Genomic DNA, 22,821 nt, shown 5'->3' with positions numbered 1-22,821 from the left:
TGCTGTGGGAATGTACAAAATCTGTGAAGACCACCAAAACAATACTGACCTTCAAACATTGTGCCCACACAGTTAAGAAATAGTATAGGCTACATGCACACCAGGCTCTCTTTAGTCAGTGCAGCAGTATTGATCAATTGTCACTCGAAGGAAAGAACATGGCAGAGAAATTGATTACACATATGCAGCGTATAATCAAATTTCTGGAAAAGTGCTTAGCTAAGGGGGAAATGTTCAGTTGACACATGAGTAGACTCTATAAGAAAATATCACCGCAGTACTGGACAATATTCCTGTGCACTGAGAGAGCGAGAGATGGAGAAACGGGAGCAATCTGGTGTATAATGCCAAATACATGTGAGATTTTAGCTGTTTTCCTTACAATAGGTGGCGGCCATGCTAGTGTGTGAGTGACCGAAAGTAGTTTGGTAAAATGTAAAAACTGCTATCCTGAGAAATTTTGTTGAAGATTATTCACAGCAGCGTGTTGTGATAATCCAACTTCAAATCTCCACCGAAACAGGAAATACAGCGCAATATTTACAGTCACACCTACGGCAAGGAGTGCACCTATCCTTTGCTACCAACACTTTACGCACAGCAACGATAGGGCAGTGGTGTATTATATACTATAGACGTATTGTAAAGATTTTGCTTTTGATTTGCCGTGCGTGACTGCTCTTGTAGGGTAATATGATCCAGGATTTCGCTCAGTAACTTTAAAAATCTCTGCTCTCCGTGATTAGAAATCGAACACTTCTCAACTGAACATTTTGTTCTGTTTTAGAAAAATAATATTCCGCCCGCTTCTGATTTGGTTTCACCTCTAGGATGTGGTGCAGCCCATGTGCGCCCCTCTGCTCCTCCTTATGTAGTATACAGCGGGACACTCCGCAGTTCGCTTATCCCGTTCCTTCTCGTTGCCTTTTACGCGCTCTACGTCTGCAGTTACAGTGATTCAGAACCCCTGTCTTCAAGCTTTTGGATGAAGGCGCAGGACTCATTTCCTCGGCGTTCCCATGGCGAAACGACACTGTCCGTTCTCCCGATGAACATTTTCAGAGGAAGACGTTGACGCTTTTTTCTTCTCTTTTCGACTCATTTTCACACAAAATGTGGGGCGCGCGTTCTCTGCGCGGCGGAGTGCTTCCTACAGCAATAGCCGCTTGACTGAAGGGGAGATCCCGACTCCCTTTTCGTCCTCTGCTCCCTCAGGAACAAGAGGAGTTTGCATGCAAAAGGTGGTTTGTCAAGGCAAGGTGAGATTCATTTTTACACCATATATTCTGCTGTTTTTCTTTTTTTTCCTTTTCTTTTTTTTTAAACTCTACTTTGAAGTGAGTCGAAAACGAATGTGCGCTACCAGAGCAGCAGGGATTGTTAGACTGATTTAGATTGAAGGTAGGTGGTGGACTGAACACAGATAAGAAAAAACAGCAGTGTAACAGGTATGCGATGTTTTCAGATTATACTACAGTTATATTATCGCTGTGCATGCCCCTCTTATACACATCCATGTGGATAGTAAAATTGGCTTCCTAGTGGCAAATTCGTGATACAGATAATACGGCAGTTGGGAATGTAACTAAAAACTGTTGCATCCAAGGGTACTCCCATTATTCCCTGCTACATAGACTTATTTCTCATTATTTTTTATGTTTTTAATTTATTTTTTAAACCCTTGTGCGGCTAGTAAAAGGGATATATTTACAACTTTTAATTATAAAATATTGAATTTTATACACATATATACATATATATATATGTATATATCCCAGTCAAAATAGTTTTCCTTAGTAGCTTTTTGTTTATGTGCAGGGAGTTAAATTTTACTGATAAAATATGACTCTAATGATATATGATAATGAGAAGTTAAAAATTGTTGCCTCACATGCCTCCAGATTGGTGCATCTAAACAGTAATGGCACATGACCCATTTGGGCCGACAGGCTGCACAGAAAGTAGCAGGAGTTCATTTCCTCACTACAACGCTGCTGGAGTGGAATGCAAAGCAAAGCAGCCATATTGACAAAATCATTGATTCTGCCTAACACCTTCATAGAAATGTGGGATCAATAACGCTGCACGGCTGATGCTATTTTTTGACAATATGAAGTAACAGGTGACTGTTCCCAACTGAAGAGATCGCATTTGTTTTCTAATTTTGGAGGTGAAATGTGTCTCTTTTGATGCTGCAATTGATTTAACAAATGTGCCATCAGTCACTCACTCATCTCACACCCTCTCTCTTTTGTTTTCTCAGCCATGGAGGGACTTGCCTAAAGACGAGCCAACATAACTGACATAAGAGCTTTAAATAATTTTCCCATATTTCGGGGGGGGTGAGGAGGTCAGTTTAACATCTTCCCAGAAGTCTTCTTTTCCATCACCATGGCTGAGAAACTCGGACCAATCGGAGTTAAGCCCATCAACATCCGAACTGCTCCCTCGCTTCCCCCTGAGCCCATCGACATAATCCGCACCAAAGCCCGCTCCCGCAGAGTCCGCCTTAACGTCGGGGGTCTGAACCATGAAGTCCTGTGGCGGACCCTGGATCGGCTACCCAGGACCCGGCTTGGCAAGCTTCGAGAGTGCAACAGCCACGAGTCCCTGATGGAAATCTGTGACGACTACAGCCTGAATGAAAACGAATACTTCTTCGATCGGCACCCGGGGGCCTTCACCTCCATTTTGAACTTTTACCGCACAGGCAAGTTGCACATGATGGAGGAGATGTGCGCCCTGTCGTTTGGCCAGGAGTTAGACTACTGGGGTATTGATGAGATCTACCTGGAGTCTTGCTGCCAGGCCCGTTACCACCAGAAAAAAGAGCAGATGAATGAGGAACTGCGGAGGGAGGCAGAGACTATGAGGGAGAGGGAGGGAGAGGGAGAGTTTGATAACACCTGCTGCCCGGACAAGAGGAAGAAACTGTGGGATCTCCTGGAGAAACCCAACTCCTCAGTGGCTGCCAAGGTAGGAAACCCAAACTGGAAGTGCGATCACACCGTCTCACATTTCATGTTCACATTCAAAGCTGAACATGCTCCCTGGACCACAACACATTGCAGACATGGTTATCAAAGGCCAGATCTATCCTGTAAAAACAAAAATACTGATGAGTTCATCGGTTTGAAATGTAGTGAAAGCTGCTGTCTGTGGATAACAATTTGTACAGATGGAGGAAAAGCAGAATATAGGGATGAAAAATCATCCTTAAGTAAAAACGCACAGTTCTAGTATGAGTGGGAATCACTGGACTAGAAAGAGTTTGACTTCATTTGCTTTGATGAAATAATCGGTAGGAGTGTCAGCTTCTGGTCTGGCTTTCTTTGCCTGGATAAAATAGACCACATCTGTTCATGACTTGTAAAACGGTACATTTCTTGGACAGAGCGGTACAAGCATATATTCTCATGTGGCTCTATTATGCGTAAGTCTTACTGATTAGATGTACTTCTTTCTCACTCAGACTGTGAGTCAGGAAAATGTCATAAGGTGCTTGCATACGTATTGATAAATACAGTTTCTATAGCCCTTTTTTATAAATACTTGTATATAAATAAAGGCATCTTTATTTGGTGTGACTGAGGGCTGAGGTAGTCATCGGTGCAGCTACTACCCACCTTTCCACATGTTTAGAAAAATGCTGCATCAGTCACATACAGCCCCGTGTTCATTCATGCCCTGAATCAACATGATAAATACTACAGACATCAAGTGACTGTCTTGCCATTTTGTCATGGCTGCTCCTTGTAAAACGATGACATCTCCTCCTCCTCCACCTTCTCATTCCACCCTCACTCAGTCCTCAATTAGAATGGTCAGCCTTGATGAAATCCAATCACTGGTAATTTAGTATCCTGATCCCATCATCAAGCAGTGCAGGCGGGGCAGGGCTCATCGGAATTATATTCCACGTCAGAGGATCATAAACACAGGGACCTGTGTGCGTGACCCAAGAAACATCATCCCCGTCTAATGTACTGTACAGTGCACATTGGATGATGCATTGTTCTGAGCCCTTTTCCATTAAAGCAAAAGCTGTTTCACTTCAACTGGGACAGTTTGGAATTCGTGCTCGATTCAATTTTAGACCCCCGGTGCTAAAATTATGGTGCAATATTCAGCTTTGAAATGGGCACAGTTATGCAAACTCTCAATGCATAAAGTTCAGCTCATTTTACAGGCTCCTATAGATGTTTTATTTTTTTCCTGCCTTCCTGTATTATATGCATATAGCTTGTTTACCCACACATCAACTAGTGATATGTGACTGACCAGGACCCCGCCTCACCTCGATGATTGATTTCATCCTCAACGGGGGAAGCTTTATATCACCTAAATTAATTAAAGAGCTGGCAATATTTAATTTAAGGCAAACCTTGGTGATAGCAGTGTAGTAACTTGATATGTGTGTGGATTTTAAACTGATAAGTCCAAGTATAGTCCCATAGTCTCCAGACACGTCTACGTATTGCTGACCTGTACACTATTGCATGGGGAAAGCCTGTGAAACCTGAAAGGGAAATTCCCCCCTAATTCAAATGGCACTGACGTTCTGGAGAATGCTTTGCAAGACGAGCTTGAATGTGACTCTAATGCCTCGGCTTTGTGATTTCACTAAGGTTATCTGCAGTTGAAAGTACATTTGGAAATAACCTGCCAGGGCTGCTGGACTGTCAGATGGCAGCTCCCTGAGGTCAGGGAAGCCTTTTATGGGGCACATATTGTATGTGCCTTGAAAGCCCTTTACCAGGGAAATGCCATTACAAGCCTGGTACACAGCAATGTGCTTTTATTCAAAGCAATATGAGCCCTTTGTCAAATGCAATCACAGAGTCTTACGGCATAGAATATACACCTTCCCTTCACTCTCTTTGTTTTTCTGTAAAGCAGGCTTTATGAGATTTACGAGGAACCCAGTCTGACACTTAATGCTACCGCTGGCCCGCTCTGCCCTTAAATAAAGGTAACGCATAAGAGGGCCGACCTTTTCAGAAGGGTCCATCAATTTAGGATTTCATTCTTTCAGGATTTCATTCATGCTTTGGGAGCACTGGCAGAGGAAGGGAAAAGGCAGAAGCCTAGCACACACTGCACCAAAACAGAAAAAAAGGTGCTTAGAGAGAGCCACAAGTGAAGGGAGAGCTGCTGTGGACAAGATAGTGGCAAAGGAAAGCCCTGAGAGAGAGAGAGAGTGATGTAAGAGATGAAGTCATGTAAGTTACGCCTCAGGATGCTGAGCTGGATCTTTGCAAATCTTTCTCAGTGAATTATGAATGGTCCAAAGAAAGAGAACACTCGGCAGTGCGGTGGCTTCTTAATGTTGCTGTGACTTTTGGTTTAGTGCCCTCTCGCATGGGTGGGTGGGCGGGGAGGGCACTGTCGGGTGTTTGGCGTGCGAGAATTTCATGTAGAAGAAAAGATCTTCCAGGCTCGTGCACTGTAGTGCGAGCTCCCGCGAGTTGAATTAAATCACACATGTAAGGGACAGATTTCGTAAACGGTGTGTGAGCGCTCGTAGTTGTGGTTAGCTTTATGGGGAGTTACAAAAAGTTGCGCTGTTTTCTAAACAGAGGTGCGGTCAGTACATTTTAATATCAAGCGCAAAAAATTAAAAGAACCTTTTTGTAAACGTTAATATTGTTTAGTAAATCAGTATAGATGCAAATAATAGAGTTTCCACCTCTTACATAAAATGTTGTCACTGCACTCTCTTTGTAAATACAAACTCAAACACACACGTATATACATTTTTTATATTATCTCTACTTGTCAATTAGATACTGTATATAATAATTTAGTGGCATTTGTGCTCTGAAAAATAAAACCTAAGATGGTGTTTGCATCTTTTCCCTCCTTGAGGCTATAATTTCTTGTAATCCGGTAGAACGTGTCATCCTTGATATTGAGCCAGAAGGACTTAGTGCTGCCCCGACCTTTTTTGTTTATAATGAGTCATGGGTATAGTTCTACAGCAAATATTCTTAACACTAGCTTGCACAAGGAAGTCGTATTAAAATGGCTGGATTGCTTTGGGAAATATGAATTTATTTTTGCCTTGATGTTTCTCTGTGTAAATGCACTTTAACAGTCACGATGCCAAGATGGCAAATGTAACTTGTGCATGCAGTTTGTAACCTGCCTGTGTTTTTCCACTTGAAGTGGTTTTTGTCAGTGAGATGGAAAATGTTATTAGATGGCCCCAATGCATTTGTTTCTGCCTTTAAATAAACACAATGGTATGCAAAAAAACCCCCAAACCAAATCGTATAAAAAGTATCACGATGCTAACGAACAGTTGCTACAGATCTTAGCGGTTTAGTCAGTATTAAAAATTATTGCTATTAGTCGTGACATGGGTGCGTACAGTGCTCAGTTTTAATAGTGCAGTATGCAAGAGCAGCATCTTTTCTTAATCTTGATTTGTTTCATGCAGTGCTTGCAGATAAACCTTTCCGAACATTAATAATGTAATGCACAATATTAGAGCTTTAATACACCAGTGACTCTAAAAGAGAAAGTCTATATGGGCAGCCCCGGAAAATAATAGCAGAGGATTCAGAGCATTTTAAAGAGACCAGTGTTTCTTTCTGTTCCCCCACCCTTCCTACCCAGCCAGCCAGCCAGCCACCCACACACACACACACACACACACACACACAGGCCATGTCCAGCCCTATGCTTGCTCCTAATGTGGATGTGCAACATTACTCTCCCCTTTATCTAATAAGCTAGTCTAGCTAGTGGAAATGGTAAGCAGTGGGACTGCATGGGCGCAGCCTTGTGCTGTGTGGTCCTCCCACGCTTGGAAGCAGCCAAAGTCGGTCCACTGTTGATGATGATGATGATGGCACCGTATAAGGAAGTTGTAACAAAATACCTTACTGTAACACGCATCCTAAATGTCACTGTGTGAATGTCAGTGTTGTCATAATCATCCGTCTCAATGCGGTGCGGTAAATCCACAGTACACGCTGCCCGTTTGGCTTTGTTGGCTCATTTATAGAATCGCATATAGAACGGGACATGTGCGACGGCAGAAGTGACAATATTAATGCGTAGCTTTGGATGTGATAGGAGCAAATTCAATTAGCATACTGTTGTGGCACGACTCCACGGCGTTTGATGCCGCCCGTTGTTTCACATCAGCGCAGGCAGCCCCTTCCCGTCCATCCATCTGTTTCCTTCCAGGCTTTTATAGCACTGAAGTGAGCATTTGGCCTTGTGTGTACATCGATGGAGTTTCTGATATTGCCTGAGTCAAAGATGAGTCGAGATGGGGAAAGGAAAAATGAGCGTGGCATTTCGTCAGCATTACGTCAAATGTTCTCTGTGTCAGATTCAAGCAGCAGGTGGACCCGCTAATCTGTCTTTCATAATCATTCTTTCATCTCTGCCTGACTCGTGGTCTGTTCTCAGAAGTTTAAATATATAAGTGCTGGCATATTATTGACAAAAACTCAGCTTGTTGGGGAAATACGTGCGTTGTAGCTACTTTTTACCTATGTTGTGAAAAGCCTCTCCGATTAATACCGACCTTGATTTTGCAAATACTGTTTGTGCCTCCAAGTTTGTTTGTTTTTTCAAGCAATGCATCCATGTACAGGAAGTAATGGTAACTCAAATCTATGGGAGTTATCGTGTTACATTTGAAGACGTTATCAGGATGCATAGCCGAAGCGAGTTTGTCATTTGGACAGAGCGCACCTTCTCTCCTCGTGTAGCCTCCTCGTTGCATAAGCCTTCCATCAGGCCTGTAATCAGTACAGCCTAGCATTTAGACACCAGCACCTAAATCCTCTTTACCCAGCATTCATAATCAGATAAGAAAGAACCTGCTAGATTATAGGTGGCATGAGTTCTTATAGTCCCGCCATGAGAAGAGGCAGAAGCATTTGTCATCAGGATGTTCCAGGAAAAACTTTACCCCATCCACCGCAGCCTTTCTTCTCTCTCTATGTCACCTGCAACCAAATATAATTTTTGAGATGATCTTTGGCTGCGATCACTTGTGCAGTGATCAAATATTGTTTTGGGGATAACAAGAACTTTGCAAGAGCCCTGACAATAACAAGCAATGGATTTTCATTCCCTCAAAATATACCCTGGATCAGTTTCATCTATAAAAAGAAGTGCTTATGTTCCTTCATTTAAAGCGTTTTTTGATGGTGGCTGAAGTGGCTGATTTGTTGTATGCACATTGAATACTCACCAGTTTGTTCTGCTATTTAATCACTCTAAACATGAATTTCCACACATGGACAACAAATGGCACTAGCGCTGTAAGCAGTAGAGTACTTTCCACTGTCCTTTGTTTTGTTAGTGCTGTCTGAATTTATAGTTATGTTACCAAGCAGCAAATATCAACTTTCCTAACAAAAGCATTCCACGTTGATGAGTACTATGACATCTGTTGACAGGGTCATTTCACGTGGCTCTGTAGGAATAAAATTGCATTAAAACTTGTGAAATCCTGCTTTGCAGCTCGAATTTAATACTGCATTTATTTATAAGGGTTTACACTCATGCCTTAGGTGTGTTTGATTTTCTCGGATTGCTGTAATCGACCGCTACATGAACAAAAATAGTGGTAAGTGTGGCATAAAATACAGACAGATAACATTACACTGACATTTCATCACGCAAAAGCAATTTTTAATTTGAAATACCCCGAAAATTGAGCTTGTGTCAGATTATCCTGCACTGCTAAGAGGCAGACTGGATCCCATGTGGATTTTATAGCAGAGGTATCCCAGGGTCATATTTAAAATGAGGGGGAGGTTAGGACACTGCAGTTCTTTATTGATCCAAACAAAGCCTTGTATCTGCGAGGGAACGTTTATAGTGATGCAAAAGAGGTTGGGGAAGACAAATAGGGGGATGGCACATAAAGTTCATCTGTCTCAGTACTAAATTGTTGCTGTATATTTTATTTCAAAAATTCCCCTCCATCAGTGTATGCGTTTATTGTGACACACACTTCTGTGACAACCCAGTGCTGCTTTCTTTAGTTATGATCACTAGTGGGATTTTGCGTGCCGAGGAATTACAGTTTGAATGGAGCTCAGTGGCATCCCAAAAGAGCCCAGGGGCCTGTCTTATGGCTAATTGCAGTTGACAATGCGTGTAGTGATTGATGAATGAAGACATCATTAAGTGAAACTCGTGAGGCACGTCTAATCCTCACTATGTTAGCCACACAATTTAACTAATACAGAAAAGGAGAAGATCAACAAGCAAATCCTCTTTTTTTAAGCATTGGTCTAAAGCATAAACAACAAGGTCAATACAAACCAAAGCTAATGAGTGGCCAGATGGTGTGAGAGGGCTGATAGCTGAAGTCTATTAAGTAACTGTGCTATTATACCCTCAGTTTAATACCTCACCTACAACTGAGCAAGCTTGGTACGGCTATACTGTTCTGCCATTATTTTTATATTTAATAAATTAACTTGTAAATTACCCTGTATAGTGATTGTAAAATATATTAGAGGGAGTGTTCAATTAATTTTCCCTAATCTTATACTTAAATTGCAGAATAACAAAATTATTACCACTTGGACGCTGCCCCCCCCCCCCCCCCCCCCCAAAAAAAAAAAAAAATCAAAAATAATAGAGAAATATTTACTTTAAATCAAAGTTTTAAAAAAATTGGAGCAATAGCTGTCCTTTGAACAATAAAGAAAAATTTATTTAGACAATGACCTAATTGATTTATCAACAGGCCAATATTATTCGTCGGTAGCTACTTGCCAGTCTATCAGTATCAGCATTTATAATAACCGATATATTAATATTTAAAAAGTAATGAAGAGATGGAAGAAACACCCTTCAACCATATCACGAGTGTTGATGTTGCATAGTTTTTCCACCAGAGGGCACTCTGCAACTTTCCCATTGGAAAACCATGTTTGGAACACATCAAACAGCGGATCTGAGCAAAGTCGGGCGTTGTGTAAGCAAGTAAATAAATAACTTGTTGTAAGGACCCGACACGCACACTGGATTGCACTAAAGGTTTGTTTTTATTTTTGCTTAAGCAACTGTATTTTGATGTTCTGGCACCAGTCGCACAGGAGCAGCTACTTCCTCCTCCTCCTCTCCGTCCCTGCCGTTACTATTTAAACATACAGAGAAGAAGAAGATGATCACCTAGAGCGGTCACACCTGCCCTCTCTGCCACACCTCGGCACTGCCCTGAGAGCTCACTGTAACACCCCTCCACTGCAACAGGCCAGACCACACCCCTGCCACATAACTGTTATGTGTGTCTGAAAGAAAAAAAATGGAATATTGGAAAATTACTGGAATACAGGTATTGATTGGGCTCTAATTAAATTTTTCTGTGTGTCATAATAAATCTAAATTGTTTTTACTACCCTTTTGCTTCATTTTTGGTCTCTACCAGCTGCTATGGAAAATATCTTGCTCTCTGGCTGCCAAATGTTTCACATCATTAGCATTTCCTTCTTGCCTTTTTGTACACGACAGGTGGTGCGCAACAGTGGGTGAGAGTCTGTATGCCAAAAACAGCTGCCTTCTGCTGCAAAGCTTTGTAAAGCTCTGCAATAAACAATTTCTTACATATATTCCACGTTGCACAGGGCATACCTCAGATCTGACTGCCATCAAATTCCTACATAAACCCCACTGAAATGCTGGAAGTGGCTGCATATGGACCACCAACTAGGGCTAGCGCTGCCCAGTGCTGGCAGCTCGAGTGACGCCCAGAGTAAGAGGTTAATGTGTTCCTTCCTCCTTCTGCCTTCCTCATCTCCTCCCTGTTTCCTCCACTGCTGTCTCTCAGGGAAGTTTGCTCACCCTGTCTGTTGTTCTTTTTTCTTGTCCCAGAAGAGATCAGGAATAGGGAGAGATGGAGAGACGACAGGTGCGAGAAGAGAGTCATCATTCTAAATGCTATGAGCATCGGGTCTCTTTTACGTGCTCCAGTAGTCCCCCCGGCACACACACACACACATTGTGTATGCTGAGCTCACAGCCAGTCTTCCAAATCTCTGCACATACATTGAATAAGACACGCATTTTGCCCTCAGTAAACACACAAGCAGATACGTCTATGTGCAATACACACACACACACACACACACACACACACACAATAACACACCTGTTTATCTGAAAACCTTCAAATGCTGCTGAGCCAGCTTTCTATGGGCTTCACAACACAGCGAGTGAGATGCTGTTGTCTCCATACCATTTAATAGTCTCCCCACCCTCTTCATAGCCTCCCTTTACATTTCTTTTTATCACCTTCACCCTACAATCATCCATTTCCTCCTATATACCTCCCACGCCCTTTCCTCTCTCTGCTGTTTTTCCATTCTTTCCACATTTCTGTCATTACTTCCCTGCAGCGTGAAAGCTGAATTGTGATCCTTCTTGCTGTTCCATCTTGGGAGCATTGACATGGGAGTGCATTACTATTCATTATGGTGTTTATATTTGGCTCTCAGTCTTTCATGTGTGTGACTGACTACCAGTCATCAGAGAAGTGCATCCTGGTCATTGGCTCAGTGTCTTCACTTTTTGTGTAATACCAGAGGTGCAGGACAGTATGCTGCTGGTTCTACCTAGAAAACAGATGTATGGTATGAATCAAGATATCACCCACTGTTTGTTTGAAATCCAGCTGTGACTCTTAGATATTATTAAGTGACCCCAGGCATGTTATTTTGGACAGCATTTAGATGAGAGGGTGGGATCCAGAGTTGTCAGCTAACTTTAGCAAGAATGGCTAGCAAGGTTCATCCATAGATTGTATGGTGCTACGTAACATAAAAGTAAAAACTATTTTACTCTGCATAACCAAAGAGCGGACTTTTTGAATACATTATTATTATAATAACTTCACAACAGCCTATAACGCTTCATAAAATCAAACACACAGAAACGCACGAAAACACTGTAAACAGTACACATGGCTCAAAGTTAGAGCTAGTTAACCCTAGTTCGGTAGGTCTGTACTGTAAATACTCAACTTCTACAGCTGGGATATTTTTGGGAAATTGTGCGTAGGAACAGATTTGTGGAATTACTTTGGTCTCTGAAACTATTTTAGTTTTTTAGTTTTTCTGTTTGGCAAAAATGTTTCCAAGTACTGCATTTTTATTAGGTAGAATCTGCTAGAGTTGCTCAGTGACCTGATGAGACATTTCACAATGTTTTCAAAGTGAGGCTACATAACAGAGGAAGTATTAACACAATTTAAAAACAAAAAAACCCAGAGAAACCAACGTGGGTGAGATTAGTTAGAGGTTCTGAGTGTCACTTTTGATTACATTTGATTTCATTTAATTGTCCTGATCTACGCAGCGTACTGGATACAGTCACTCAAAGCAACAATACCCCTATGCATAACTTTAAGCCTTAACACCATTTAAATAATTAGCTCAGTTCAGCGGTTATGAAGGGAAAATTTGTTATAGATAGATATGTTGGGATTGGCTTGGCTTTTGAGAACAGCCTCAGGTGGCTGCTTCAGGAACTGCAGTTGTGCATTGTCTTAGTATTTTTTTGGACATCTGAGGTGCCATAAAAGCAGAATCGCTGCTTTTAAAAAAACAAAAACATTGAATATGCATTGAAAATCCTGACAATAAGAGGGGATTTCCTAAGGAGGAAGAGTCCTTTCAGTCAGAAAGAAGTGTGTAATCAACTTTTTACTTGTTTCCTCAGAAATGCTGTGTTTGCATTGTTTCCATGGTGACCGTGGTGTGCCATGGTGACTTATCGACACCCAGGGAGCAATTCATCTCTATACAGGCTGTGTGTGAGGCAGAGCAGCTGGTACCTCAGCCCCCACAGCCAACCCCTGATGCAAATTTAAGGGAAACGCTTCTGCTCTACATTTTCAGCACGGTTCACGTCTCACTGATTAAAACTTGCTTTCAAAATACTTTCCCCCCGCCCCCCACTGGGATCATTTTCTTTTTTCCAATTAGGTGTCTTCCTTAATTTTCTGCTTGTATCATTTATAACAGATGCTTTAACAATTCTCGCTGACACTAATATTATTTCCTATTTTGCAGTGCAGCATTTAAATGAGTTCACATTTTCACATATTCAGGGAAAACACTGCCTTTCAGTTATGCCGAGATTTAAAAATGAGTTATCCTCTGCTCAAAACTTAGTAAAGCAGTGAAATTGGCTTTTGTGAAAGTCCTGTCTAGGGCAATCACAGGGTCTCCAGAGCATCAGTAACAAAAGAGGGGCTTGATTTTGCAAGACAGGGGAGATGTATTGGAGATCTCTGCTCTATGAAGGAGCCTCTGAAGACTTGATAGAAAAAAAGGAAACAGACAAAGCGAGGCTGAAGCAACCTGGTAGCCTTCGTTGCCTCATGGATACTGGCTTGATGAAGCAGAAGCGATTGTGACTGGGCAAACGGGTTTCCCTCTCATCTCCACCACCTCCTCCTTTCTCCAGTCTTAAGTCTTTTTCCTGTTTTAGCTCCTCTGTTGGACCGCCTTCATTTTCATATCCGTCTTTCCCTCTTTTTATCACTTTTTTTTTTCTTGTGTCATCATGCCGTTGGCGTCTCTGTGGGAAGTGCTGCCAGCTGTTTGCTGTCTCCCCGCACTCCAGGAAGTGACAGAAGAAATGATTATATTGCGTGCTCGACGCAAGCCTCCCACATCTTTTGCCTCACCACCAGAGCGCCTTATTGCTGACCACAGTAACTTTCCTTTGCTTTACATGCTTGAGTGCTTAAATTGCATCTTACTGAGAAAGTTAATCTAAATACTTTATTTCCATTTTCTGTCACAACAAGATACAGTAAGCGCAGCATGACTCTATAAGTTACAAAGAGGGATGGCAAGGTTTTGTTCATCCGGCACTTCCTATGTAATTCCCAGGCCATTCATGGAAGCAATAAGTCATTCACACAAATCACTAATGTGCCCTCAGCAGGAATGGACAGTTTGTATCTAGTGAGGCAAAGTGACAAGAGGCCTTGATACAGCTCTTTGGCTCCCTAGTGTGATTGTAATCAGCTTAGTGCCAATGAAGAGAGTGACCCCGGCTGGTCAGAGTGCACACAGGGACGATGACACACACACACTACACACAGACCACGTGACCTATGTCACATTTAACAGTATCCCTGTGTGTAGGTGCAGATGCCTGCTCTCCACTGTCAGCAGGCAAACATTTAAAAGAGGTCTGCATTCATCTTAAAGTCTAAAAGCCCAATAAATCTGTGCCTTATCTGAAGTGCTGTCAGAGACATAACAGCACAATTTTTCTTGGTGTTTTTATGTGCTGCTGCCAGCTCAGGAAGGATCTGTTCTCCATCTGCATGATCTGGAAAGACTTTTGGTCTTTTGGGTGTTGACATTTTCCAGCACCTTGCCAATCGATAGGGTGACTCTCAGGTATTGACCGGTGTGCTGAAAGGTCCACCAGTCTCATTTTATTTAAACAATGCAACGTCAGTGGCCAATGAAATACAGTGCTGCTTCTAGACTTGTGTGCCTTTTTGATGTTTGCCGGTTCTCTCCCTCAGCTGCGACCAATGTTGTGTATTTTATGTCTAGATCCTTTTGTTTATTTTTCCGAACTCAGTGCTACTTTTACAGCATCTCAGCTCCTTCCTTCATGCGATTCACCTTCAGTGGCTCACCGTTAAGTTGACTCTCGTTACAGCCTCCTTTGATTATCCATATCTTTGTGTAAAATATACTTGTTTGCCTCTTTTTCTCTGCCCTGCATCATACTTTATTGTCCTGCAATCATTCACCCTTGCTCCCAAATCAGTTGTTTCCTTTAAAGTGCGGGAAGGAAAACAAAAAAAATAAGATTTCAGATGGATTAGGGTGATGGTGGGATCCCGCCTGTGCTGTAAAACTACAAAATCTGTACACACCATCTTTCAGAGTTATTAGAAACATTACTGCTTCTGCATAGAGAGCAAGCATAGCAGGAAGCTTTAGCACCCAGTACTGTTAGAGTGCAAATTCTCTAACATTTTGCTGGAATTCCCTCTCTCTGAATTGAAAGTGAAGATTAACATTTAGATCTGATTATATTGTGTCATATATTATATTGTATCTCTTTTAAAACATGAACATCGTGAATATAAGCAAGGTTATATACATGCAACAATGGCTTCAACAGGGGTGGCTCTTTTGGGTTATTTTTTTCTACTACTTACATATAAGTATGAATTATGAGCTAAAATAGCCCCTGAATCTTTTTTGAAGACACTCACATACACACAATAGCGTTGTGAGGTCTGTCAGCAGTGGCACAGCCTCTCCTCCTCTCATCTTTTCTGGTGCCGTGCGCATGCAGGCAGGTTGATAATCACGGAGGAGCCAGAAGGCAAAAGCAGGTGGTGGGTTGATATTATTAGATTTATCTCACAAAGTCTTAAAACCTAGTAAGTTACACTTGTGTTTTTTTGGAGTTTAAGTTGTTGGGTTTTTTTTTCTGAAACTGTGTTGGGGTGTTCATAAATGGTGAAAATTACCGCAAACAAGCAAACGTGTGAGACGTGTTTTGATTGTGCATAACACTTTGAACATGAGCACGTGAGCTATTCAAGTCCCCGGATTTATAAAGTAATAATAATGACTTGAGTAGGTGCCGCGTGCAAATAAAAGAGGTAATTTTCCTAAAGTTCCCCAAAGAGTAAATGAAGTCTTTTTGTGCTGACTCAGCAGAAACAATATTTGAGGAGAAAAGATGCATATTTCTCACTTATGTTTTGAAATGTCACCTTGTAGCTATTTTTTCCCCTTTGCCTTTCATTGAACTTGCCACATATTCTGTTAGGATAAGCCAAACCTGCTGTAAATCTTTAATCTGCCTCGCACCCACACTTACTGGCGTTGGCCACTGTTCCCTGGCACTGGCCCAAATAAAGATTTTTAAAGTATACTTGTTTTGCAATAAATCCCCCTTAAGTAGCATGACAGTATCTAAAGGCCACCTAAGACTCTGAAGCATTTTTAGCTTTGCCTCCTATTACAAGGTAATGAATAAGGTGTCTAAAAGCAAATAACAATACTAATGTTGATGGATGACTGGTGATACGAGGCAAAGGAGCAGCCGCCTTTGTCCCGTTCCCAGTCTCGCTATTCTCACATTTTCTGTCTTCTTGCGTTCCCCAACTATACCATCAAGCGCTTTGGGTGCCTTGAAAAGCGCTATATAAATCCAATCCATTATCATTATTATTATTATTATTATAACAGTTCTGCCCTTTTTGAGTGACACTAACCTCCTAAAAGCTGCATTAAAATTAATTCCACGCAACAGATGGACATCGTAAAGCTCTGTATTAAAATTCTTTACATTTTGACTCTATTAGAGGCAGAAGTAAGGAGAAGCTTATCTCTAAAAAATACCAACAAAACTGCCAGGTTGCCACATTAAGACACATGGAGGAGTACAGATCCGTTTGTAATCATGCACACACTAAAACCTTGACTAGTTGAAAATACAGGGACAGATTAAGAGGTCTCATTTAAACATATAGCTGCAGTATGAAAGGGCAAAGGCTAATGTGGATTATAATGTGAAGCATTAGATCAAGTAAGGTATTGATTCGTCCACATTTGGATGCATGACTCATATCTGTTATTGTTTCAGTACGCACTCATTCTCGTTCTTCACATGTCACAGCCGATGAAACCGTGCCCTTTAAACATAATTTCAGCGGAGGCAATGCAATTTACAAAGTGATGCACTTGAAGGTTTACCTTTTGGCTGTATATGCATAAGAGCATACTGTAGAGGCAATATCATATGTATGCATGTATAGATTTGTTTGTCTGTGTGTGTATTCCTCTGATCAAATTCAAGGCCATCCAGTGTTTCCTTGGTGAAATAACTAAAGCTTGCATTTAAGAACCTGAACAGCTGATTTGTTGGGAAGCTCTTTTTTGTGTGCAGTATTGTCCTGTTTCATGTGACTTTTTCTGTAGATGCAGATGGTCAAAAATTAGTACAAACATGTAAGATGTGTTTTGATTAGTACATTGTGAATTGAATTAATATAATTCCAAATTTAATTTTTCAGGACCTGGGGACCAGAATTTCACTTGCATTTATTTGCTTTTTGCAGACTAATACTTATTTTTAGTTGTTAAGCACAGATCCATGCGCACATACTCTCACCAGCCGCTGCACCTGTTGAACTTCTCGTTAGAACAAATATTTAATCAGCCAATCACATGGCAGCAATCAAGGTATGCATTCAAGAACCTGAGTGTGTCAAGATGACCTGCTCAAGATCAAACAGTGCATCAGAATGGGGAAGAAAGGTGATATAGATGATTTTGGACGTGGCATCGTTGTTGGTGCCAGGTGGACCAGTCTGAGTGTTTCAGAAACTGCTGATCTACTGGGATTTTTCTCAAAATGCCTTGTTGATGTCAGAGGTCAGAAGAGAATGGCCAGACTGCTTTGTGCAGATAAGAAAGGACCAGTAACTCAAATACTGACTCACTACAACCAAGGTATGTGGTACACATTGAACTTTGAAGTAGATGCTCTACAGCAGCAAAGACCACACTGGGTGTCACTCCTATCAGATATAAAAAGAAATTAACATGGTTTACCAAAAATGGACAACAGAAAGCTGGAAAAACATTTCCAATGGAGTATATATCCCACATAGCAGACAGGTCTGGCCCAGATGTGATGTCAAGTCAGCACTGCTGGCTGACTTCTGGCATGGTAAGTGGTATATCATCCAGATATGGGCCAGGTCTGGCATAGATGGCACTGCTTATGTGATGGCATGCCATATCTGGCCCGATTGTGGTTTGGTTTATGTAGCCCAGGCTCATAGAAAACAGGTCTGGCCCGGATCCAGCATCAAGCTGGTACTTCTGACTGACTGGTGTCATGGCAGAGTGTATGTCAACCAGATGTGGGCCAGGTCTGGCAATGATGGCACTATAAATGTTCCTAGTTTCCTATTTTAGTTAGAAGACCTAAATGCCATGTTGCAATACTATACTGCTATGGTAGTCAACGTTTCAAATGCAGTGTACACTTTATCCAAAACCTAGTGAGGGTTTACTCATGTTTTCCACCGGGTGGCTGTAGCTCAGGAAGTAGAGCAGGTCACCTACTGATCGGAAGGTTAGTGGTTCCATCCCTGGCTCCTCCAGGAGTGTGAATGTGTATGAATGTAGTTTGGAAGCGCTCAGTTTAGAAGCGCTCAGTTTAGAGAAAGTGTGTGAGTGTTGTATAGAGCACTTTGAGTAATCCAGGAGAGTAGAAAAAGCGGCATGTAAGAATCCGTCCATTTACTGTTTCACATGTTCCTTTTGCACTATTATGTTCCGGCACATGTTGTTATTACATGGCTTGATTAAGGTACACATTAGGCTGACATCTGGGGCCAGAGCTTAAGCTGTTCTGGGCCAGCACAGGGCCAGCAGTGTGTCTGCAACTGGCCCTGTGCTGGGCCACCTCTGGCAAACCAGGTCTGGGCCACCAAATCGCTGTCATTCTTTGCGGTATGTGGACCCTGTGTAAGCACATTGTGTGGGCCAGATCTGGGCCATACCAGTTTTGCTATGTGGGAGGAAGGCACTTCTGACTGAGGACAATTTAATCCAATCAAAAAGAAGAAAAAAAACATAAAATTTTTCCAGTTTCATTTCAATTCTCTATACCGCTTTAGATTTATCTCAGGATTCTACAAAGATTGAAGCATACACATTCAAATTTGCATGCTGATATATTTTACATCAAAAATTTGTTTGATTTTTTTTGTTATTGTTTGCATTTTGGCTTGCTTTAGCACTGCTTCATTTCTCTTCTTGAGATGAGTAACCCTCTCATTTACAGGTTTATACAGCCGATGGATCTCCTCCGAGTTAGAGGAATGTGTCTGGAGAAGCAAACACACTTTGCCAGTGGAAAGTTGTGCCAGAGGAATGTTGTTTATGCTTAACCGTTTAAAAGTTTAATAAATATTAATTTAAAAATGTTTACCATTTTCCCTTGTGTAAGAGTCACACTGATTTAATCATAGTGGTGTAATTTGTCTTACTGAACACAAAAAAATTCCACAAATTACTCTTTTCTAATTGAAAGCCAAAGTCTGTGTTTTTGCAAGGATTAAGTCTGGCGTGGCGAGGTATAAATCCAGCCTCGTGTGTGTCTGTCTGACGAGCACACACACCACCAACCTGATGTGCCGCTGCCTTAATCCTCTGTGACGGCACAGCAAAGTCTAAGGGCAGAAATTAAAAGCCCTGTTCCGTAGTATCAGCTGCCACGTCCCAGTCGCCTGCTTGTCACAACAAACACACGCTCGTGATGGCAAGGAATCAATTAGCATCACTAACATAAATCTGATTAAGTCCAAATAGGCCATAGGTGAGCTCATTAAAACGATTGCCTGTGTGGCCTGGCTGGCTTAATGGGGAAGGGTTGGAGTCACGTAGGGACGCTATGGGTTGCTGAGGTTGACGGTCTAATCTGGAGGAAACGTTTCTGTCTCTGTAGAAAAATTCAGCAAGGGGAGAGGTTAAAAGTGGACTTAAAAAAGGAATTGGTTTGTATGTTAGTGGGTCGGATGACTTACATAAGTCATCTGAAAACAGTAATTTGTAGTGTCAAACCCCACATGCAAATATCAATCAGCTATTTAGCTTTCATCATTCATTTTGCACAACTTTCTAGCATCAGTTTGGTTTTATATTAACTGTAAAAGTAAAACAGAGCTTGTCTACATGCAATATATAACATACTTTGCATATCTGATAAGACTTGCACATCTCATTTTATGATTTATTCATAAAAGTGGCTTTTTCGCTTGATGTAGGTAAATACTGATGCAAGTATATACTGTGTAGTGGGAGTTTGTGTGTTCCCCCTGGGTTCTCCAGCTTCCTCCCACAATCCAGAGACATCCATGTTAGATTAACCAGTGGTTCTAAATTGGCCATAGGTGTGAATGCGAACATGAATGGTTGTTTTTCTAACCTGTCTTAGTGCTTCAGTAGACTGGCAGCCTGTCTGGGGTGTACCCCACCTCTTGCCCAGTGGAAGTGGAAGCTGGGGTCAGCTCCAGTACCCCTGCGACCCTGAATTGAATAAGAAGATGGATGGTTGGATGGATGGATGGGATGTAACAGCCTTCTAAACTGATGTTAATGTTGAATCTAGAATAGAGGTAAAATATTACTAACACAATGGACATTTTTTTGAGTTGCCTGATTTTGCGAGTCGTTGCCATGTTGAATCATACCTTATTTGCTATGACCATAGTTTTTCCTTTATGTGCATTCTGTGGTTGACTATTGAAGAAACTGTGGATTTTGCATTATTGTAAAAGGTTCTTCAGACATACAGTCATTTGAAAATATATTGGGTCCATTTCTTTTTATGCTTTTGCAGTGTGTTTTTCCATGCAAGTGTGGTCACATCTCTGCCTGTATTCAGCAGGCGTAGCTCACTTACCTGCTGTAATAGGCGATGTATAAGAGCATTCCTATTGGCCCCTACAGGGGCCTGTGCCAAACGACACAGTGCACAGAGCCTGCAGATTACATTAGCGCACACTGCTTGCATGTATGTATAGTGTGTGCATGCCTGCCTGACTGTGTAGGAGTGCAAATGTAGCACTCTGCAGCCAGTCATGTAGAACATTGCATGGGCAGCATCATTTGAAGCACATTGCAATTCAAGTGTTCTGCAGAAAGTGTGAGCTCCATTCACAAGAACACATTAAATACCATCTAACTAGTAAATGTCAAACAAATTTCCCTTCAGTTCCTTTGTTCTTTAACATGGACTCTAGATGAGTTCCAGTTCTGCTGAGACAGGTTTTTTTTTCCTCTGAACTTAAATAGTGTAATCATGAAGTCTCCAACCTTGTTAGCCAGACATATCTGCTTTGTGCTTTGAGAACACATTCATTTGTGTCTGGCAGCTGCACTGAAGTCTTATTCTAAAGAAGTTAGTAAGAAGGATGCACTTTGATATAAAATATTGATGGACACGACATTTACTTGAATTGCAACAAAGTGCTAGCAGACATAAATGGGAAGTTTGGGGTAAGAGGGAAAAAAATGAAATATGGAGCCACAACAGGGAACTACCACAGCCACAGAGCGAGAGGAGAGCTACACTGTGTCACAGTAACAGACTGCAGCAGTTGGAGGGATAAAAGCCTATTATGAAGAAGTGGAGTCGACACAGCTTCACAGCGACGGCGCTGTGGCTGAGGTTGTGACTCTGTGCCCGTAACAGGATACTATCTGCTATTTGTGAGATGTTACTGATAACTTAGGGCTCCTCTCCTCTAATGCTGCTGCCTTCAGCTGGAGAGTGCCTCACACAGTGTTCATTGTGAGGCCACATAGTAGACTGACTGTGGAAGAAAAACACAATTCTGAAAATCAATAGCTCCTAAATAATTTCCTAACTCAGTTTACTTGATGTTTGGCTCAATCTAAAAATTTCATCAATATTGCTGTCAAATAAAATAATGTTATATTTGGCAATGCTGCTGGTGACTTCCCCCTTCCTAGGCCACTGGAAAATGAGCTAAATGTTTAATGACCCTGTGTGTTCAGCCTGTGCATTGAAGTGTGGCACTTTTTTTTTTTTTTTGCAGAGCATATGTTCTGTTCTTTTGGTGGAAAAGCTTCCCCCCATCAGCTATCAACGAACTGACATGAATCTCCCATCACAGAGGTCTCTCTGCTTTGTGTGAACACTTTTTCACCTGACCTGACTTGTGTCTCTTATTATGAAGTTCGGAGTTTATGTTGTTCATATAAATATATAATATACATGAGGGGACATGTTTCGTTTTAGCCGACTGAGCAAAAACTGTGACAGAGCATAATGTACAGTAGGTACAAGCACAAACAAGCCCAAGTAAGCGCGTCAGGTCTGGTTTGGGATGCTACACATATCGGGAAGTTTGTGATCTGGAATATGTTGATGAGGTTTAAAACTGTTAGCTAAAAACAGATGTTTCTCCCCATTTTTATTCTCATTTTCACCTCTTTCTAACCTCTTACTTTATCTGACTTTCTCCTTTCCCCCTCGATGACAGTCGCTTTTTCTGGCATCCACCCACACGCCTGCCCCCTATCTCTTGTTCTTTTACTCAGCTGGGAAATCAGCCCTGTGTTTTACCTATCCCTTGGGAAGGAGACCACATATAACCTGTCAGCCCAAATTGTATGCTATTTTATGTATTCTAACTTCTTACAGTTGAACATAACTGGTGCTTGAAATATATATATATATATATATATATATATATATATATATATATATATAAATGTGGCCTTTTTTTCTGCTTGTATCCTCTGGGAAGGCTCTAAATGGCAAACTCACCGTGGCAGTAGTGCAAGTCATCACACCGGCTAATCTGATGCCACCTCACAAGGCAAATTAGGCAAATTAGCAAGTGAGCCGTGCATGCGCCAGTACTAATCTGGCATAAACACAGACAGGGCTATTTAAAGTTCAATCTCCACTGCAACAGGTTAAATTTAGCGCAGCCACAGAAGTGTATGAATATCACTTTATCATCCTGATAACTTAATCCCTCCTTTGTGCAGTCATGCAGCAGGCAGAAATTGAAGGGATGGAGCGAGCAGCTGGACGGGTGTAAGTACGTAATAAAAAGCTGATGCCTGAAACTGAACTACAGGAAAATACTGCATACTTTTGGAGATACTGGAAGGTGGAGAGACAGTGGAGAGGGAATGACCACAACTGACTTTGAAAGTGATGGAGAACAACTTGTGTTTTATGCTTGTGGTTAAAGTTTTTGTGTGTGTGTTTGTTCAGAGAGAATATGAA

The 22,821-nt window shown here is 41.6% G+C and overlaps 1 protein-coding gene across 1 annotated transcript in view; it reads left to right on the top strand.

Annotated features, from left to right (window-relative positions):
* Window positions 1–616: 616 nt before the first annotated feature.
* kcnb2b (potassium voltage-gated channel subfamily B member 2b) overlaps window positions 617–22,821 on the top strand; it is a 93,370-nt gene continuing 71,165 nt past the window's right edge. Inside the window, exons 1-2 of the mRNA XM_006794605.2 lie at window positions 617–1,259; window positions 2,264–2,976. Coding sequence (XP_006794668.1) covers window positions 2,392–2,976 — 585 coding nt within the window. The 5' untranslated portion in view covers window positions 617–1,259; window positions 2,264–2,391. The remainder of the gene's footprint in view (window positions 1,260–2,263; window positions 2,977–22,821) is intronic.

Source organism: Neolamprologus brichardi, chromosome 9 (genome assembly GCF_056152115.1).
Source record: "Neolamprologus brichardi isolate AB-2024 chromosome 9, ASM5615211v1, whole genome shotgun sequence".
NCBI lineage: Eukaryota > Metazoa > Chordata > Actinopteri > Cichliformes > Cichlidae > Neolamprologus > Neolamprologus brichardi.
This window is presented reverse-complemented; position numbering and strand designations above follow the sequence as displayed.